Here is a 20,096-nt window from a genome sequence, read left to right on the forward strand (position 1 = left end):
CAAGCAAGCACCACAAATGCAACCACTGCCTACATCTACATCTACATTTATACTCCGCAAGCCACCCAATGGTGTGTGGCAGAGGGCACTTTACGTGCCACTGTCATTACCTCCCTTTTCTGTTCCAGTCACGTATGGTTCGCGGGAAGAACGACTGTCTGAAAGCCTCCGTGCGCGCTCTAATTTTACATTCGTGATCTCCTCGTCCTCGGGAGGTATAAGTAGAGGGAAGCAATATATTCGATACCTCATCCAGAAACGCACCATCTCGAAACCTGGCGAGCAAGCTACACCACGATGCAGAGCGCCACTCTTGCAGAGTCTGCCACTTGAGTTTGCTAAACATCTCCGTAACACCATCACGGTTACCAAATAACCCTGTGACGAAACGCGCCGCTCTTCTTTGGATCTTCTCTATCTCCTCCGTCAACCCGATCTGGTACGGATCCCACACTGATGAGCAATACTCAAGTATAGGTCGAACGAGTGTTCCGTAAGCCACCTCCTTTGTTGATGGACTATATTTTCTAAGGACTCTCCCAATGAATCTCAATCTGGTACCCGCCTTACCAACAATTAATTTTATGTGACCATTCCACTTCAAATCGTTCCACACGCATACTCCCAGATATTTTACAGAAGTAACCGCTACCAGTGTTTGTTCCACTATCATATAATCATACAATAAAATGGTTGCTCTCACAGGGCACACGGCCTATGATAGGGTAGGATAAGCCTGAGATAGGACTGGAATAGGAAGTGGTAGGTGGGTCGACTGGGCGGGATCTTCCGTAGAGCACGATTCCTCAGGCTTCTTCGGTCAGACTGCAGCAAATATGCATTGAACAGAAGCAAAGATTTGATTTGGAGCATGGTGGGGAGGGGGGAGTGATAGGAGGGTACCTGTGAGGGAAGAGGAGTTGGTGCTGCCTGGCAAAGTATGCAGGGCTAGAGGAGGCAGAACAAGGCTGACGGCTGACAGGAACATTATCGGCAGGCTGTGGAGGAGGGAGAGGAGAGGGAAAAATGAGAAGCAGAAAGGAGAGGAGCACCAAACGGGAATACACCAATGTATGTGCCAGCAAGGAGCAGTGCCCAGTTGAGGGTGATTGGAGGTGAATTGTGCAGAGCTGAAAGGGTGGAGTGGGGAGTGGAGGGGAGGGGCGGCAGGGGTTCGGGAACAGTTTGCTGGAAGGTATGGGGACAGCAGGTTACCGTACAGGGTGGCTAGTCAAACTGGAAAACAAAACTCCCTGAGAAATCCAGGTGTAAGGAGGAAGATGATGTCAAGAAGCTTCTGATGAATTAATGGTGACAAGGGGAGGATAGTAAACAACAATAATGACTTTTCTTTCCTCTCAGCTGAGATGTATACCAGCTACAAGCAGTAGTTTAATGGCAGTTTTTAAACATCAACAATTTACTGGCATAATATTCATACTACTAACACACTTTGAAATAGGAAGTATTTTAAAATTTGCGATTTATAAAAATCAATTAAACGCAGTTTCAATGCTAGGTTAAAAATGCAGAATTCCATGACATTTTATGAAATTGCTGAAATTCTCTTATTTTTCCAGGTAAAATGTAATTCCCTGAGAATCCCAGGTTTTCGATAAGAATCACCACCCTGGCTTGGGTAAACACCAGGATGATTTCGGGAGTGGAGAATGTGTTCACCTGCACAGTTCACAATAGCTGATAGTGGAAGAGAGGATCCAGATGGCCCGGGTTGTGAAGCACTCACTGAAATCAAGTATGTTACGTGCAGCTGTATGATGTGCCACAGGGTGATCCACTTTCTTCTTGGCCACAGTTTTGTGGTGGCCATTGATCCTGGGACAACTGGTTGGTAATCATGCCAATATAAAAAAAACTGAACAACGATTGCAGCAGAGCTGATATATAAAATGGTTGCTCTCACAGGGCACGTGGCCTATGATGGGGTAGGATAAGCCTGAGATAGGACTGGAATAGGAAGTGGTAGGTGGGTCGACTGGGCAGGATCTTCCACAGGAGCATGACTTCTGTGGCAAGGGGTTGGGACTGGGAGTGGCATATGGATGGATTAGGATGTTCAGGAGGTCGGATGTGTGATGGAACACTACTTTACGAGGTGCAGTAAGGATCTTGAGTAGGTTCCACCCCTCCTAAAGTGATGTTCTGTTGCCCACCCAATCTCCACAATACCCTAGACCATCTCTATGCCACTCCCAACCCCAACCACATGCCACAAGAATCATATCCCTGTGGAAACCCAGGTGCAAGACCTGCCCAATCCACCCACCCAGCACTTCCTATTCCAGTTCTGTGACAGACAGGCTTATCCTACGCCATCAGAGGCCAAGCCACTGGTGAAAGCAGCCATGTTGTATACCAGCTCTGCTGCAATCATTGTTCAGTTTCTTATACTGGTATGACTACCAACCAGGTGTCCACCACAATGAATGGCCACCCTCAAACTGTGATCAAGATCAAAGTGGACCACCCTGTGGCACAGCATGAAGCTGCAGGTAACACACTTGATTTCAATGGCTGCTTCACAGCCCAGGCCATCTTGATCATCCCCTCCATCACCAGCTTTTCTGAACTGTGAATATGGGAGTTATCCTAACAACATATTCCCCACTCCCAAAACCATCCCAACATCAACCTACAGTTACCTACTATCGCCATATTCTCCAGCCAACTGTTTCTTGCCTATTTCCTGTCACCTCCTCACAATTCACCTCCCCTCCCCTTCATTGTGCATTGCTCTCTTGTAGTGCATCCACCAGTGTTTTCCCCTTCTCTGCTTCTCTCCTTTCCATGCCCCATATTTCCCCTCCTCTCAGTCCATTTGGCCTCGGTTACTCTCTGTCTTTCTGTGAGACAGGTCATATTTATTGGTGCGGAGCCATTTATCCATTCTATTTGTACTGAAGTACGAATGTTACAAAAGCCAAAGATTTTAATGCCATAATATCGTTAATCAAAGAAAATGTGGCTAAAAATAAGAGCCAAGGAAACAGAAAACAAAAATTATTTGTTTTATCAATTCCTAAACCAAAAATCAGTAAAATGATTGCTGATGAAGTTGTAAGGTTTGCCACTGATTTTTACCAAAATCTACATCTACATCTACATCCATACTCCGTAAGCCACCTGACAGTGTGTGGCAGAGGGTACCTTGAGTACCTCTATCGGTTCTCCCTTCTATTCCAGTCTCGTACCAAAATAATGAATATACTCAAATGTTACCAGGAGCAAAAGACAAAGATAGCATTCAAGAGAATGTGTACATGCAAAACAACTTACCCTCTCACAAACTAAGGGGACTACAGTCTTGTTTGAAATGGGAGAACCCAAACACGAACACTGGTTTTTATAAATTTTGTTCACTAACACAAAAGTGGTATATTTTAGCTGGTGCTGGAGGTACTCATTCAGTGTGTGCTTGTGGCATCCACCAAAACGTAAAACTGCTTTTAGCTGTGGAACACACTCAAAAAAATTAAAGAACTTATAAAATTCCTTGTATATGAGTCAGAAAACTATGAAAGCATCCTTAACCACTCTGATAATTGTCCCTGTGATGAGAAATTGTCAGAACTTTTGAAAGAAAAATCGGCTTACAAAGATACTGATGATAAAAGTCAGTACAACCAGTGGGTTAACACAGACCACCAATAGAAATGGTAAAGCAGTCTGCAGATGTTGAATACAGTAACTTGGTAACAAAATTACAGGCACTCTAACTGCACTCATTTACAGCTAAGTGTTAGGGAAGATCCCTGAAAAATTTAAATGAAAATATAGCCCTCAAAAAAGCAATTATGTTAATGGACTTTGCTGAAAACTACAATTCTGTAATTCAGAATGAAATCTAGAGTTATCACTGGACAAGAAGCAGCTGCTGTATCATTCCTGTTGGTATTTATGTGACAAATGAGGAAAATAAATTGGTAATAGTACACCATTGTTTTATAATTGATGATATGGAGCACAATGTAGGATCTGTAAATCCTGTTAAGTAAGAAATGGTTGAGTTGTTAACTGAGTGTTATCTGTTAGTCAGGAAACTGCAATATTTCGCTTATGGATGCGCTGTTCAGTATAAAAATAAAAAACTTATGTGAACACAAAAATGATTTTTATATTGATGCTGAACATTCCTATTTTGCTAGCAGCCATGGACTGAGAGGAACCGTAACACATGTATTGAGAAAAGCTAGCGTTCAAATAAAAGACGAGGTATAAATAATAATTGCATCTGGTGTTCATAATTTCTGCAATGCTAATACTGACATATTTTATCCATTCGTCAGAGAGAATCAACAATTTCCTACACAATAACCTAAAGAAGAGATTTTTGACAACCCACATAATACCTGGCACCAAGAATTTTTACAATTACAAACCACTTTCCACTGATTAATCAGAAATTAGAAAAGTAATGTGTTCTGAAAAACCTTCCTTGATTTTCCCATTCACTGTTAATATACCACAACAGGCACACACCCATCCTCAACAAAACTTTTGTAACTGCTGCATAAGATGACAGGTGATACCTTTCCGTCATCAAGGATGTATGTGATTTAGAAGGAGACACTGAACTACTTTTTCTCGACCCAACTGGACCAGCAGTGTCATTCTTTTGGCATCAGAAGGAAGATTCTTCCTTTGTACTTTTGAAAAACATTTTATGTTCTGTTAAGTTTACCTTAATCACACACATTCAGAAGAATGTATTACTTTAATGAAAACAATACAATGTTCATGGAATCTAATTTGTCACAGAGGGTTAAACAAATAATAAAAAATCTCCACTGCTGAACATTTACATTTCAAATTTAAATATTTATCTGCCTGGAATAGTTGTTGTTTAAATATGCTCACTTGCTACTCTTAAATAAAGTTAATAATAGTAATGAAAATATTTCAAATAACATTATAACTTCTGTTCTACACTTTTATTATTTTCACAAAACATGAGACACATGTACTAAAGCTTATCAATCTACACAATGTGTTTTAAATGGCCTTCTGAACACTGATATCAAATACGTGTCTCCTGTAACTGAATCAAATGGTTTATATTATGTATGTTATGAAACATACAAACCACAATTTGCAAATTCACAATTCAAGAAATAAATGGAAACCTCATGTCTGTCAAAACCAGTGCTGTTTCTTGTTTGAAATCGTAACCTATGCACAGCCTCTGGAGTAGACAACATTCCATCAGAACTACTGATGTCCTTGAGAGAGCCAGCCATGACAAAACATTTCCATCTGGCATGCAAGATGTATGAGACAGGCGAAATATCCTCAGATTTCAAGAAGAATGTAATAATTCTAATTCCAAAGAAAGCAGATGCTAACAATTTACCGAGGAATCGGCATTATAACAAGTGATGCTTGCAAAATACTAACACGAATTCTTTAAACAAGAATGGAAAAACCAGAAGAAACCAACCTTGGGGAAGATGAGTTTGGATTCTGGAAAAACGTAGGAGCTAGTGAAGCAATGATGACTCTATGACTTTTCTTAAGACTGGTTAAGGAAAGGCAAACCCACGTTGATAGCATCTGTAGACTTTGAGAAAGTTTTTGGCAATGATGATTGGAACACTCACTTTGTAATTCTGAAGGTGCAGGGGTAAAATAGAGAGAGCAAAAGACTATTTACAACTTGTACAGAAACCAGGTGGCAGTTAAAAGAGCTGAGGGGCATGAAAAGAAAGCAGTGGTTGAAAAGGGAGTGAGATAGGGTTGTAGCCTATCCCCAATGTTATTCAATCTGTATATTGAGCAAGCACTAAGGGAAACCCAAGAAAAATTTGGAGAATGAATTGAAATTTAGAGAGACGAAATAAAAACTTTGAGGTTTGCTGATGACATTATAATTCCATCAGCGGTAGCAAAGGATTTAGAGGAGCAGTTGAACGGAATGGTTTGTGTCTTGAAAGGGGGATATAAGATGAGCAGTAACAAAAGCAAAATAAAGATACTGGAATTTAGTCAAATTAGGTGATATTGAGGTAACTAGATTAGAAAACACGACACTAAATGTAGAAGACGAGTTTTGCTATTTGGACAGCAAAATAACTGATGATGGCTGAAGTGGAGAGGATGCAAAATGTAGACAAATGCAAAAAAAGCATTAATGAAGAAGAGAAATTTGTTAACATCAAATAAAGATTTAAGTGTTAGGATATCCTGAAGGTATTTGTCTGGAGTGAGCTATGTACGGAAGTAAAACATGGACGATAAACAGTTTAGACAAGAAGAGAACAGAGGCTTTTGATTTGTGCTGAATGAAAGGGTATGCTGACTTGACATTTACAGCCATAATTTGCCTAAAAATGTGTATGTGTGGGGGGGGGGGGGGGGGGCAAAGACATTCTGGTTTGCACTCATAGCTGTGCATGTCATTGGTCTTGGAGTTGTCAGCATGCATGCTCAGTGTTTACAGTGCAAGACTAAGTTTTGTATTATAAGGTATCTGGTGCAAATTGCGTATGACCACAAGTACCCTGTGCAACAGGGGCCAAAAAGATGAGGCAGAGCACTTGTCAAGACACTGACATTGTATTTGGGAGGAAGCTTCTCTAAACTGTAACCTAAACTTGAACTATTAGCAGTTCCCATTCTACTTCAAAAAAGCAAAACTTACAGTTACTTCAGCCTATTCCTAAGTACTCTTGGCATCCATAATTTCCTATGTCTAAGCCAAGTGCACTACTGACACTGGCTTATGTAATTACCTTTTTGACGGCAACCCAACATACTATGGGATGTAAATCTGTGCATGGCGTGGAGTGTCCAGGTAAACTGCACTGGGTGCATATTTCCGGAGTTAATGGTTCAGCACACGATCCCTTCCTGAACACTACAGTGGTACATAACTCTGACGTTATAGGGAAAAGTAAGGAAAGTTCAAACCAACTGGTGTAGGAAATCCTATGAGTGAAAATATAAAAGATTTGTGCTGCTTCTTACATTTCTGGCTGTCCCTGTTGAGTCACTGCTAGTGGTCTTCTCCCATATTCTTTGTTATCGCTGATCCATCGGTCTCCAAACCAACCGAGTTCTAACAGCAAATATAACAAGTGAATGCAGAGACACCCCGTTGGGTGCCAAAATGTAACATACCTGACGTACCTGTAGGAAAACTGAGGCTAACCAGGATGTGTTCATGTCTTCCTGTGGGCATAGCAAGGTCCAAGACAGTCTGGGAGACAGATGAGACATGGAAAAGCTGCCGAGAAACCAGTAGTGATAGTATACAGTCTTTCATTCAATCAGCCACATGGGATTAGTCGAGCGGTCTAAGGCGCTGCAGTCATGGACTGTGTGGCTGGTCCCGGCGGAGGTTCGAGTCCTCCCTCGGGCATGGGTGTGTGTATTTGTCCTTAGGATAACTTAGGTTAAGTAGTGTGTAAGCTTAGGGACTGATGACCTTAGCAGTTAAGTCCCATAAGATTTCACACACATTTGAACTTTTTTTTATTCAATCATTCAAGTTAATTTCTCTATGAACATGAACATGTATTTAATTATTCTATCCACTAGTACACTTATTCACGTGCATTTTCTTCTTCATGTACTATTCCGCACTGAGCAGCAGGCATAGTCACAGTAGTGACACACACAGGCTAGCTGATTACACAGTAGAGCATTGGCATGGCGCACTAACTCTGCACACGTGATGCAGGTGTCACATGAAGCCCACTGCAATTGCAGTGAGGAGCAAGGTCACCCAGCAACATCATCTGTCTCTATGGCATGCCACAGCATCCCTGGTGGCGTGGCAAATGCATTGTCTGGATTTGAAGTCTGGATCGATAGTGAAGAGGAGGGATGGGCAGTTGGTGCAGTGTTGGTTTCCCAGGCTGGGCAGACAGACAGGAGGTTCCTCATCTGCCACCCGGTTGCAGCAGAGTTCACAGCAAAGTCTTCCAGCTGACACACAGCAGGTGCTGTACATTGCCCTGCCATGCCAAATATGACATGCTTGGTTGGATCAGTATTTAAATGCTGCTTTGAGCACTGAATTCATGGAAGAGCTGCGTTTGTGGGCCACTGTGAATCATAAGGAACAGGGCATTGACCGGGACCTAGCATAACTCACAGTGCTTGTCAATGATGTGGAATTCAGTCAAACTGGAATGGCTTCTTGCAGGCTGGCCGCAGGGCACTGACACCCAGAACGGTGCCACAAAAGTCTTGCTGCTGCTGACGGGTGAAGATCAAGCATAGGTGATGGCTGGCTGCAGTCAATGTCCATATCTCGTGGCCTGATTTGGACACATGATCTGAGGACACAGGAGCTGATAGGCAATTCAATGACCAACACCTGCTGTGATCTCATTACAGGTCTGGGCTCTAACTTCTGCTTCCAATTCTCCAACAGTTTTGTCCCATTACATTCAGCTTGTGCAATTTCTGTGCTGTCAGACAACACCAAACTTCACATCTTCCACCTCTACTACAGGTGAGCCACAACACCAAAACCAATTCACAGAGATAACTTTTCTTCAATATTAATGATGGTCATAAGCACAGTGGAAAATTTGTCACTTAAGCCTCCCAATGTGGTAGAAAGGACATCTAAATCTACACTCATGCTCATAAATTAAGGATAACTGCAGAATGTGGTGCCACACAATGTGGCACTACACAAAACTGGCGCTAATAGCATAGGCACATAGGGAACATACATGGCACAGATCTGTAAGTCCACGGCATTGGTGTTAAGTTGAGAAAACTGTCCCGAAACACATGTGCTACAAAACGCCACTGTTTCTTGCCCATGTACCCTGATATCAATATGGGATATGATCACCATGCACACATACACAGGCTGCACAACGGGTTGGCATACTCTGGATAAGATGGTCAAGCAGCTGCTGGGGTATTGCCTCCCATTCTTGCACCAGTGCCTGTCGGAGCTTCTGAAGTGTCCTAGGGGTTTGAAGACGTGCAGCGATACGTCGACCGAGGGCATCCCAGACGTGCTCAATGGGGTTTAGGTCTGGAGAACAGGCAGGCCACTCCATTCGCCTGATCCCTTCTGTTTCAAGGTACTCCTCCACGATGGCAGCTCAGTGGGGCTGTGCATTATCATCCATCAGGAGGAAGGTGGAACCCACTGCACCCCTGAAAAGGCAGACATACTGGCACAAAATGACGTCCCGATACACCTGACCTGTTACAGTTCCTCTGTCAAAGACATGCAGGGGTGTACATGTACCAATCATAATCCCACCCCTCACCATCAAACCATGACCTCCATACAGGTCCCTTTCAAGAACATTACAGGGTTGTATCTCATTCCTGGTTCACACCAGATGGAAACCCGGCGAGAATCACTGTTCAGACTATACCTGGACTCGTTCGTGAACATAACCTGGGACCACTGTTCCAATGACCATGTACTGTGTTCTTGACACCAGGCTTTTCGGGCTCTCCTGTGACCAGGGGGTCAGTGGAATGCACCTTGCAGGTCTCCAAGTGAATAAACCATGTCTGTTCAGTCGTCTGTAGACTGTGTGTCTGGAAACAACTGTTTCAGTGGCTGCAGTAAGGTCCTGAGCAAGGCTACCTGCAGTACTCCGAGGCCGTCTGTGGACACTGATGGTGAGATATTGGTCTTCATGTGGTCTTGTATACTGTGGATGTCCCGTACTGTAGCGCCTGGACACATTTCCTGTCTGCTGGAATCGTTGCCATAATTTTGAGTTCATACTTTGTGGCACACGGAGGGCCTGTGCTACGATCTGCTGTGTTTGACCAGCCTCCAGTCGCCCTTGTATTCTACCCTTCAAACGTCATCAAAATGTGTTCTTTGAGCCATTTTCACACACAGTCACCATTAGCACGTCTGAAAAAGTCTGCACAATTACTAGCTGCACCGTATTCTGACATGCACCAACACACCTAGCTGCATGTGTGGACTGCTGCCTGCGCCACCGTGCAATGACCACAGGTCAAATGCACCGCAAGCTCAAACCCCAAGGTGATTGAAACCCACAAACCGCCCACCAGAATGTTGTTTCACCACGAATTAGCATTATCCTTAATTTATGAGCATGAGTGTATATTCCACAAGCCCCTTCATGGTATGTGGTGGAGGGTACTTCACGTACCATTGCCATTTTCTCCTTTTCTATTCCAGTTGCGTATGGTTCACAGGAAGAACAACTGCCGGTAAGTCTCCATGTGGGCTCAAGTCTTTCTAATCTTACCTTCATGGTCTTTTGTGAGATATCTTAGGAGGAAGCAATATATCAGTTGCTGATCTAGGGATGACCCTACTGTGATACAGAATGCTTCTCTTGCAGCATGTGCCACTGGAGTTGATGAGTGTGTCCACTATGCTATACTAAATGAACCTGTAAGAAAAACCTGATGCCCTTCTGTGGATCTTCTGTATTTCTTGCATCAGTTCTATCTGGTACAGAACTCAGAGTGTCAGTAATATTCAGGTATTGGTTGAACAAGTGTTTTGTAAGCTACTATCTTTGCTGAAGGACTACATTTCCTGAGGATTCTTCCAATGAATCCCACTCTGGCATCTGCCTTACCATCAATTAATTTTATGTGGTCATTGCACTTCAAATCACACCTTATGGATACTCTTAGTAATTTTAAGGAAGTAACTGCTTCCAGAAATTGTTCTACAAACTTGTAATCATACAATAAAGGGCCTTTCTGTCAATGTATTTGCAATACATTACAGTTGTTTGTATTGATGGTCAGTAGCCACTCCCTGGACTAAGAGTCAATCCCCTGCAGATTTTTTTTTCTGCAATTTTCTAGCATTGTGACTTCTCTGTATACAACAACATCAGCAAAAAACCTCATGGGATCATTACGCAATATGTCATTTATGTATACTGTGTAGAGTAATGGTCCTATAACACACCTAAAGTTACTTTTACGTATGAAGACTTCTCTCCATTCAGAATGACATGCTGTGTTCCATTTGCTACAAACTCTTCTATCATGTGACACAGCTTGTGTGATATTCAGTAGGCTACGTTCATATTGTCGTCATTAGGCATCAGTGTGGAACTGTATCAAATGCCTTCCGGAAGTTGCGAAATACGACATCTATCTAGATGCCTGTATCTACTGCTTTCTGGGTCTCGAGGATGAGCAAAGCATGCTGGATTTCACACAATAGTCATTTTTTCAACCCATGCAGATTCCTACAGAGGAGAGTTTTTGGTCTCCAGAAGTGTCATAATATATGAGCATAAAACACATTCCAAAATTCTACAACAGACAATGTTAAAATATATAGGTCTATAGTTTTGTTCCTCTGTTTAATGACCATTCTTGAAAATGGGAAAAACCTGTGCTTTTTCCCAATCATTAAGAATTCTTCACACCTGTACAGAGAAGCTGTACATACTCTGTAGAATCTGAGTGGTATTCCATCAGGTCCAGTGGCATTTCACCTGTTGAGCAATATCAATTGCTTTTATATGCCATGGTCACTTATGATATCTATCATCTTGTTATTTGTACGACAATTTAAAGGAAGAACTACACTGTGATTTTCTCTATGAAATGGGTTTGGAAAAATATGTTTAGTATTTTGGCCTTTTCTGTGACATCCTCTGTTTCAATATCATTACTGTCACAGAGTGTCTGGCCAGATGGCTTCCATCCATTTACTGATTTAACGTACAGCCAAAACTTCTTACGATTTTCTGTCAAGTCTGCAGCTATAACAAATATGTTGACTGCTTCACACATAGACCTCCTTTTGCTAATTTTGGCTTTGTTTAGTTTTTGTTTGTTTGTGAGGCTTTGGAAACATTTAAATCTGCACCGAACCTCTCCTTACTTTTGTGGCAGCTTTCTAATACAGTTGCTGAACCGTGATGGGTCTTTTACATACTCACAATTTTTTTTTTTTCTCATACCTGTCTGTAGCGTATTGTACAATGCACTTGAACTTTGTCCATTGATACTCAACATTGTTAGAGCTAGAGGAAATTTTCATGGTCACCGCTCATGTAATCTGGGACATGTATCTTGTTGCTCCTGTTAAGCAGAAAGATTTTCCTACTTTTCTTTTTACTCCTATTTACATCCATATTCAGTGAAACTGTAATGGCCTTATGATCGCTGATTCCCGTTCTGCTCTAACCGAGTAGAAAAGTTCAGGTCTGTTTGCACCAGTACATCTAAGATGTTATCTTCATGTGACAGTGCTCTCATTAACAGCTCAAGGTAATTTTGAAGAAAGTACTTGGCACAATTTCACTTGATTCTCTGTTCCGACTATCCATCCTAATCACTTGATTTGCTCAACCTATAGCTGGTGAGTTAAAATCTCCACCTAAAGCTTTAACATCACCAGCAAATTTACGGAAAACGTTCTCCACATTCCTCCTCAGATCTTCTGCCTCAGCTGCTGCATCCAATGACCATTTTTGATCCACATTTAACACTTTATCTTCACCCACATTATTTTGCATTCTGAATGTGTAGTAATTACAAAGGATATTATCGTATTTTGTACTGCTATAAACACGCCTCCACCACCAGCATATTGCTATAAAAATGCATCTACCACCAGCATTCAACGTATCTTTGCGGTATACATTCACACCAGCTTTCTGTCCCTAGTACTACATGTACACTGTTACCGTTTATAAGCAACCCTAGTTCCAGGACACACCTACAACCACTATGTTAACATTTCCTCAGAACATGGCTTATCCGGCCTGTGGGGGTATTTCTCTATCCTATAAAATCCACATGTCCACGCATCGCATACTCCACTACTCTTGTAATCACCTCCTTTGTGTAATGCACTACTGTTCTGCTAAGGGTGGTCCTACATTTCTCCACCCAGTAGTGGAGGTCGAGAAATCTGCTTCAAAGATAATCACAGAATTGTCTGAGCCTCTGCATGTGGCTTCAAACCAGAGGACCATGATCGGTTCTGCAAAATTATGCTACAAAACAACAGCTCTGCTTCCACACCATGAATGAGGCTAGCTGTCTTCAAGAGATAAGCCAGCTGCCTGTAGGAGCTGCAGATGATCTCTGAACCCAGTTAGCATGTGTCATTCATGCTGACATGAGCCATGATTTGCAGCTGGGTGCAACCAGTACGACCAGTTGTTGTCAGCAAAGCCTCCTCCACATCCCGGACGAGATCCCAACAAGCAAACAGAGTGGAAACTAGCTTTCTTTCCCAACCTGTCTGCTATTTCCCTCAGGGGCTCCATCACCTACCTAACACTGGAACTCCCACTGACAAACAATCACAACCTCCTGTCCCGACCTCTCAGGAAGATCGGTCACTGTCCCAACGGGCAAGGCACTTGTGTTGTCTTAGCTGTATTTTCAGTAGTGAGCAATACGTTAAACCTGTTTCTGAGGTGTAAAGTGAGAGCCATGTGGCTGTTAACCACTTCTGCCTTCCAGCCAGGGATTTGCAACTACTGCCACTGTTCACCAATTAATATCAGGCAAATATCGACTGGTAGGGACGTGTGAATTAGAAGGCACAGTGGCATAAGGGATCCAAGGTAGTGCTGTGGGCTTCAATGATTTCCGCTACTGATTAAAGAATCTGCTGCAGGCAGCACTAAAGTCACTAATTTTTCACTTACAAAACTAAGAACAACTGAACTGAGAATTAAAAGCAAAAAACGTAAATACAGCTGTCATAATTAAAACAAAACAGTATGATGTGGAGTTGCAACAGTGACTGCCAATAAGTAGACAAATAAAATTATGTGAATGAAGAAACAATATCAGTAAAGCTTAAAACTAGATAGAGAATATTTAACAATAGAAAAAAAGAGGAGATTGAGGCACATTAGTAATTCGGTCACTTACACCAGTGGTGTCTGTTAATCATACTCAGTTATGTTAATTAGTTCTCTCTTCATGTGGATATTACGGATACCGTGCAGATCATACGGCTTTAATTCGAAACCTACGGTTTGACCATCACAGGCAACGAATAATTCTTCCCATATCACAAATCTGAATCGCCAGTTTATCATAGTCTACAACAAATCACAATATGTAACTATATGGAAGGAGGTTGTGGTGAAGATTGGAAGCTCCACAACGTATCGCAAATAAATAATGAAATATAACTTGGCTGAGTGCGTAATTTGGGCAAAAATCAACTTAGAACCTGAACTGCGAGACCGTAAATACTGCAAACAAGAAGCAAAAGTAAGTCATCAACTTCTGCAACTGCCAACAATAAATCTCTGAATAAATGTAACATGGTTCATAAGTTTAAGAGCTTGCATGACGGGTTAAAGGAAAAATGCAGCGTAAATCCAAAGGGAATACGTATCCTAAGCGCCGGTGTAAGCACTATTGTCTTTAACCCTCCAGATTCGGGTCGTATTTCAGTCCTTATTTTTGCATTTAAAAATTTATTCTAAATACTGAAAGAATACATCGCATTACCGCCTTCTGTTTTATCGCTTTGCTTTCCAGCACTGTTCTCGGCATCTTCAGACATTTCCACTCCGTGTAAACAAACAAGACGACTGTAAACAATAAACGTCAGATTATTGTCATCGCTGGGGCAGCGGTGTAGATCTGCTTACGGCACTGTTCCATTGTCGACAAAAACTTGCATATGCATACGTTAATCACCGCAGCAGATAGTTAACTGACCCGTGGAAACATTCTACTGGATCAACTCTGCAAACCATGGTGAGATGCATGGCAGAGGATGCACCCCATTGTTTTGGTCGCTTTTTAGATTGGATTAGATATACTTTCATTCCAATTGATCCGTAGTGAGAAGGTCCTGCAGGATGTAGAACATATCAGAAAAACAACAATATATGACAAATATTTACAACTAAAACAAATAAGCTAATGTACCATTGCACAGGTCCCAAGTGGAATGATAGTCATTTTTTAATGAACACTATATGGAAGAGTCATTTTACAAATACTAATGCACTGAATTTACAATAAAAACGTTTTTTATTTATTTATAAGGTAATAAACGTGTAATAAAGCTACTATAATACTTATTTACAATGAACACATTACTGCACTGAGATGGTGCAGAAGTAAGATTCTACTTACACACACACACACACACACACACACACATTTACAATGAACACATTACTGCACTGAAATTGTGCAGAAGTCATGTTATATATCAGTTGGGTTTACTGAGAAACTCATCAATGGAGTGGAAGGAGTTGGCCACCAATAAATCCTTTAGGCTTCTCTTAAACTGAATTTCATTGGTTGTTAAGATTTTTATGGCTGCTGGCAAGTTATTGAAAATGTGTGCTCCTGAATAATGCACACCTTTTTTAACAAAACTAAGTGACTTTAAATCCTTGTGAAGATTATTCTTATTTCTAGTATTGATTCCATGAATTGAGCTGTTGGTTTGAAAAAGTGATATATTTTTAATGACAAATTTCAGTGAGGAATAAATATATTGGGAAGCAGTAGTTAGTATCCCTAGCTCCCTAAACAGGCTTCTGCAGGATGTTCTTGAGTTCACACCACATATAACTCTTACTGCACGCTTTTGTGCCCAGAAAACTTTAGGTTGGCTTGATGAATTACCCCAAAAAATAATCCCATATGACACTATGTAATGAAAGTAAGCATAGTATGCCAACTTTTTCATTTTTATATCCCCTATGTCTGACACAATTCGCATTGCAAATAGAGGTTTGTTAAGACACTTCAGCAGTTCTGTGGTGTGCTCTTCCCAGTTGAATTTATTATCAAGCTGTGATCCCAAGAATTTAACACTGTCCACTTCTTCTAACTGCTTGTTTTTTTTTCAAAGTTTAGTGACAAAGAATTGGCTAGGAACCAGTAATTAATGTCCACAAATATTTTATTGGCTGATCTTTCTAAGACTACACTTGATTTGCTATTTATTGCAATGTTTGTATCATCGGAAACCAAAACGAACTTGGCATCTGGTAATGTTACTGATGAAAGGTCATTGATATAAACAAGAAAAAGTAAGGGCCTCAAAATGGAACCTTGTAGGTCCCCACATGTAATTAGTTCCCAGTTGGATGATGCCTGATAGCTTGATACATGTCTCTTTCCTAATAACATCCTTTGTTTCCTGCCAGAAATATAAGATTTGAACCATTTTGCAGCATTTCCAGTTACACTATAATATTCTTATTTATTTAAAAGGATTTTGAGATTCACAGTCAAATGCCTTTGACAGATCACAAAATATACCAGTTGCCTGCAAATTTTTTGTCTAATGAATTAAGCACATTTTCACTGTAAGTGTAGGTAGCCTTCTCAATATAAGAACCCTTTAGAAATCCAAACTGTGACTTTAACAGTATGTTATTTAAGATGGTTATAAAGCCGATTGTACATTACTTTATCTAAAATTTTTGAGAATGCTGGCAACAGCGAAATTGGACGGAAGTTTGATGCTATTTCTTTATCTCCCTTCTTAAACAGTGGCTTAACTTCAGCATTTTTTAATCATTCAGGAAATATTCCACTGATAAACGACTGGTTACACAGATTGCTCATATGTTACTTTGCTCAGAATCATATTCTTTAATTAACTTTGTTGATATTTCATCATACCCACCAGATGTTTTTGATTTTAATGATTTTATGATGGACATTATTTCTGCTGGGGTAGTGAGGATCAAATTTATATTATGGAAGTCACTTGAAATGTGTGGTCCGAGGCATCCCATAGCAGCATCTACTGAACCTGACAACCCCATCTTTTCAGTAATAGTTATAAAATGTTTGTTTAAAAATTCTGCAACTCTATACACATCTATCACCAATGTATCATTTACTCTTAAAGCTATTTGTTCCTCTCCATGTCTGGCATTTTATCATCCCAGAGAAGATTTCTGATTTGACTGTAAAAACTGGATGCTTTCTGTATCCTGCTGAGTAATGTTGTCTATCGAGATCGTGCTTCCTAGGTACTTTAAATGTGAAACACATTCTACTTTGACTATTTCTATAAATATATTTGAGATTGTTCCTTGCCTGTTGATGGCCTTGTACATTGTCTTTGTTTTATTTATTTTTAGCCCAAAACTCTTGAATATGTTGTTCCAATCATTAAGTTTCTTCTGTGCTTCAGCTTCTGTCTCTCCTCAAACTATCAAATCATCAGCAAAAACCAGTGCATTTGGTTCACTGTCTATTTTCTTGATAGATTTTATGATCTTGTCCATTACTATTACAAACAGGGGCGGTGATAGGAAACTTCCTTGTTGGACACTTCCCTTTATTTCAAGCCATTCTGATCGTCCACCGTCTATTTGGACAAAGCTGTAACTCTTTTGGTATAGTATCTTTACTTTATCGATTAGGTACTTTGGCACCTTTAGTTCTTCTGAACATTCCCATATCTTGCTTCGAGTAACACTGTCATAGGCTTTTTCAATGCCCACAAACACAATCACAAGATTTCTTCCATATTCCCAGTACTTTTCTGTCAAATTCTTACTGCAAAAATAAGATCCATAGTACGTCGGTCTTTCCTGAATCCATGTTATTCTTCCTTACGCAAAGGTTCTCCTATGTTTCTAATTCTCATTTCCATGATATTTTCTAACAGTTTTAAGGTGTGTAGAAGCAGCGTGATGCCTCTGTAATTTCCATATTTTCGTCGATTGCCCTTTCTGAACAAAGGGATGATGACTCTTCTGGAATTTTGTTTTCTTTCCAAACCACTGATAACACTCTACATAGCCAATTTAAGCCTAATATACCGGCTACCTTTATCATATCTGAGGTGAGATCATCAAAGCCTGTCGACTTTCCATTCTGCATGCTCTTTAATACTGTTTCTACCTTACGTCATGTTAATGGGTGTCTATTGGTTTAGATTTCATTAATTACTCTACAGTCGTTGATGGTTATGTTGTCCCCATCTCCATTTAGCAGCTCGTTGAAGCACTTTTTCATTTCATCCCTGAGGGGTCCTCCGTTCGTATAAGTTATTGTCACCTGTTTCCAGGGCAAGGATTTTTATATATTCACTTCGTTTACTCTTTAGTACTTTGTATGGTAGTTTCCTACTTCCATGACAGTCTTCCTCTATCCTTGTAGTAAAGTCTTCCAACACTTTTCCTTTACTTCCTGGGTCAGTCTTTTTACAGCTAGTTTCTTTCTCCAGTATCCTGAGCTAGATTCAATTGCTATTTCATTTCGTCTATCATTTCTGTTTTTCATTGTTGGTCTAATTTTCTTTTCAGTACGTTCAGTATGATATGACATTACTGATTTTTTTATCTATTTTACTGAACATATATATCTTTTGGTCTGCTGCTCGTGGTCGTGCGGTAGCATTCTCGCTTCTCGCGCCCGGGTTCCCAGGTTCGATTCCCGGTGGGGTCAGGGATTTTCTCTGCCTCGTGATGACTGGGTGTTGTGTGCTGTCCTTAGGTTAGTTAGGTTTAAGTAGTTCTAAGTTCTAGGGGACTGATGACCATAGCTGTTAAGTCCCATAGTGCTCAGAGCCATTTGAACCGTATATATCTTTCTGCTTGTTTTAGTTGTCTTTTGTACTCTGGTAATCTTTGTTGCCACAACTGTGTCACGTCAGTGATGCCAGTTTTGATGTGTACATCCTCAAAGAGGTCAGGTCTATTTGTTGCCATTAGTTCGAATATATTTCCATCATGAGTGGGGTTCCTAACTATCTTTTCTAGGCAATTTTCAGAGAAGGCGTTTATTAAAGTTTTACATGATGGCTTATCAGGCTACCCACTAACGAAACTGTAATTTTGCCAATTGATTGTTGGATGATTAAGGTCTCCACAGATGATTACAGTATGACTGAAGAAATTACGTACAAGTGGACTGAGGTTTTCTCTGAAGTTTTTGTTTACATCAGGAGATAAGTCTGATGGACGTTAGAAGGATTCAATTATCATTTTATGCATACCCCTGATACTGAGTCTTGCCTATACGACACAACTGAGTTGTAATACCAACACAACTGTGTTGTAATAAGAGGAATTTTTTGTTGTTGTAAAATGCTATTCTGTGTTACCTTTAAAATATTTTTGAATTATACAGAAACTCGTTGTAATATTGATTGGCGACTCCATGTCTTGTGCACTACGACCAGATAACAGGTATACTTGAAAAAAGAGACAGCATTGGTCGTATATTTTTTACTATCGCAAAATCGATTTTCTGTCACTGAGTGACCATCTTCAGTGCTATATTGTATAACTTAAATTAGGATGCACTGTTGTCACTAAGCTTACGGCAATCACATAGACTCATAGAGTCTATGTGATTGCCATAAGCTTAGTGACAACAGTGCATCCTAATTTAAGTTATACATAGAGTCTATAGAGTCTATGTGATTGCCGTAAGCTTAGTGACAACAGTGCATCCTAATTTAAGTTATACAATATAGCACTGAAGATGGTCACTCAGTGACAGAAAATCGATTTTGCGATAGTAAAAAATATACGACCAATGCTGTCTCTTTTTCAAATATATCGTGGTAATATGTTTTTGTTATTGAATAGTTCGTTTCCTACGAATAAATCGCTCGTTAATGAAACTGTGTTGATCGATGTAAATATGTTTGTTACAGTTTATGGGCGCAAGCCACATCTAATTGAACAAATGACACAATGGAAAATCCAGGATAGCATGTAACAATATTATGAGAAGGAAAGTTGCTACTCGCCATATAGCGGAAATGCTGAATAGCAGATAAGCACAACACATGACTGCGGTCTCAGGCAACTGAAGTTTCAGGAGAAGATTGACTCATTCCAGTGTGTGCTAGGAGAAGACTTTAAAAAATAAATTAATAAGCCGTACAGTAATGGGGACCTTCTATACAACAACATGGCCACCAATGGCGATTACGAAGCAAATATTGTTAAATTTGAATGGCCTGACCATTGGGCAAATTGGAAATGTCTCAGGGGTGCTTTGTTCTTAATGAAGTCGAAGACCTCATTAATGGTATGCACTAATGTACGACGTTTTCACAGGAAGCAACAAGTGAATAAAAGGTGTCATGCAGAATGGCAAAAGGATGATATGTAAGCAGCAAATCTGATGATAAGTGCGCTAAAGGAACCAGTTTTTGG

At 40.5% G+C, this 20,096-nt stretch overlaps 1 protein-coding gene across 1 annotated transcript in view; it reads right to left on the reverse strand.

Moving 5' to 3' along the window:
- LOC126094987 (F-box/WD repeat-containing protein 2-like) overlaps nt 1–14,559 on the reverse strand; it is a 130,867-nt gene extending 116,308 nt beyond the window's left edge. Inside the window, exon 1 of the mRNA XM_049909641.1 lies at nt 14,446–14,559. Within this exon, the coding sequence (XP_049765598.1) occupies nt 14,446–14,500 (55 nt within the window). The 5' untranslated portion in view covers nt 14,501–14,559. The remainder of the gene's footprint in view (nt 1–14,445) is intronic.
- Nucleotides 14,560–20,096: the final 5,537 nt, after the last annotated feature.

This window comes from Schistocerca cancellata, chromosome 8 (assembly GCF_023864275.1).
Source record: "Schistocerca cancellata isolate TAMUIC-IGC-003103 chromosome 8, iqSchCanc2.1, whole genome shotgun sequence".
In the NCBI taxonomy this organism is placed as follows: Eukaryota; Metazoa; Arthropoda; class Insecta; order Orthoptera; family Acrididae; genus Schistocerca; species Schistocerca cancellata.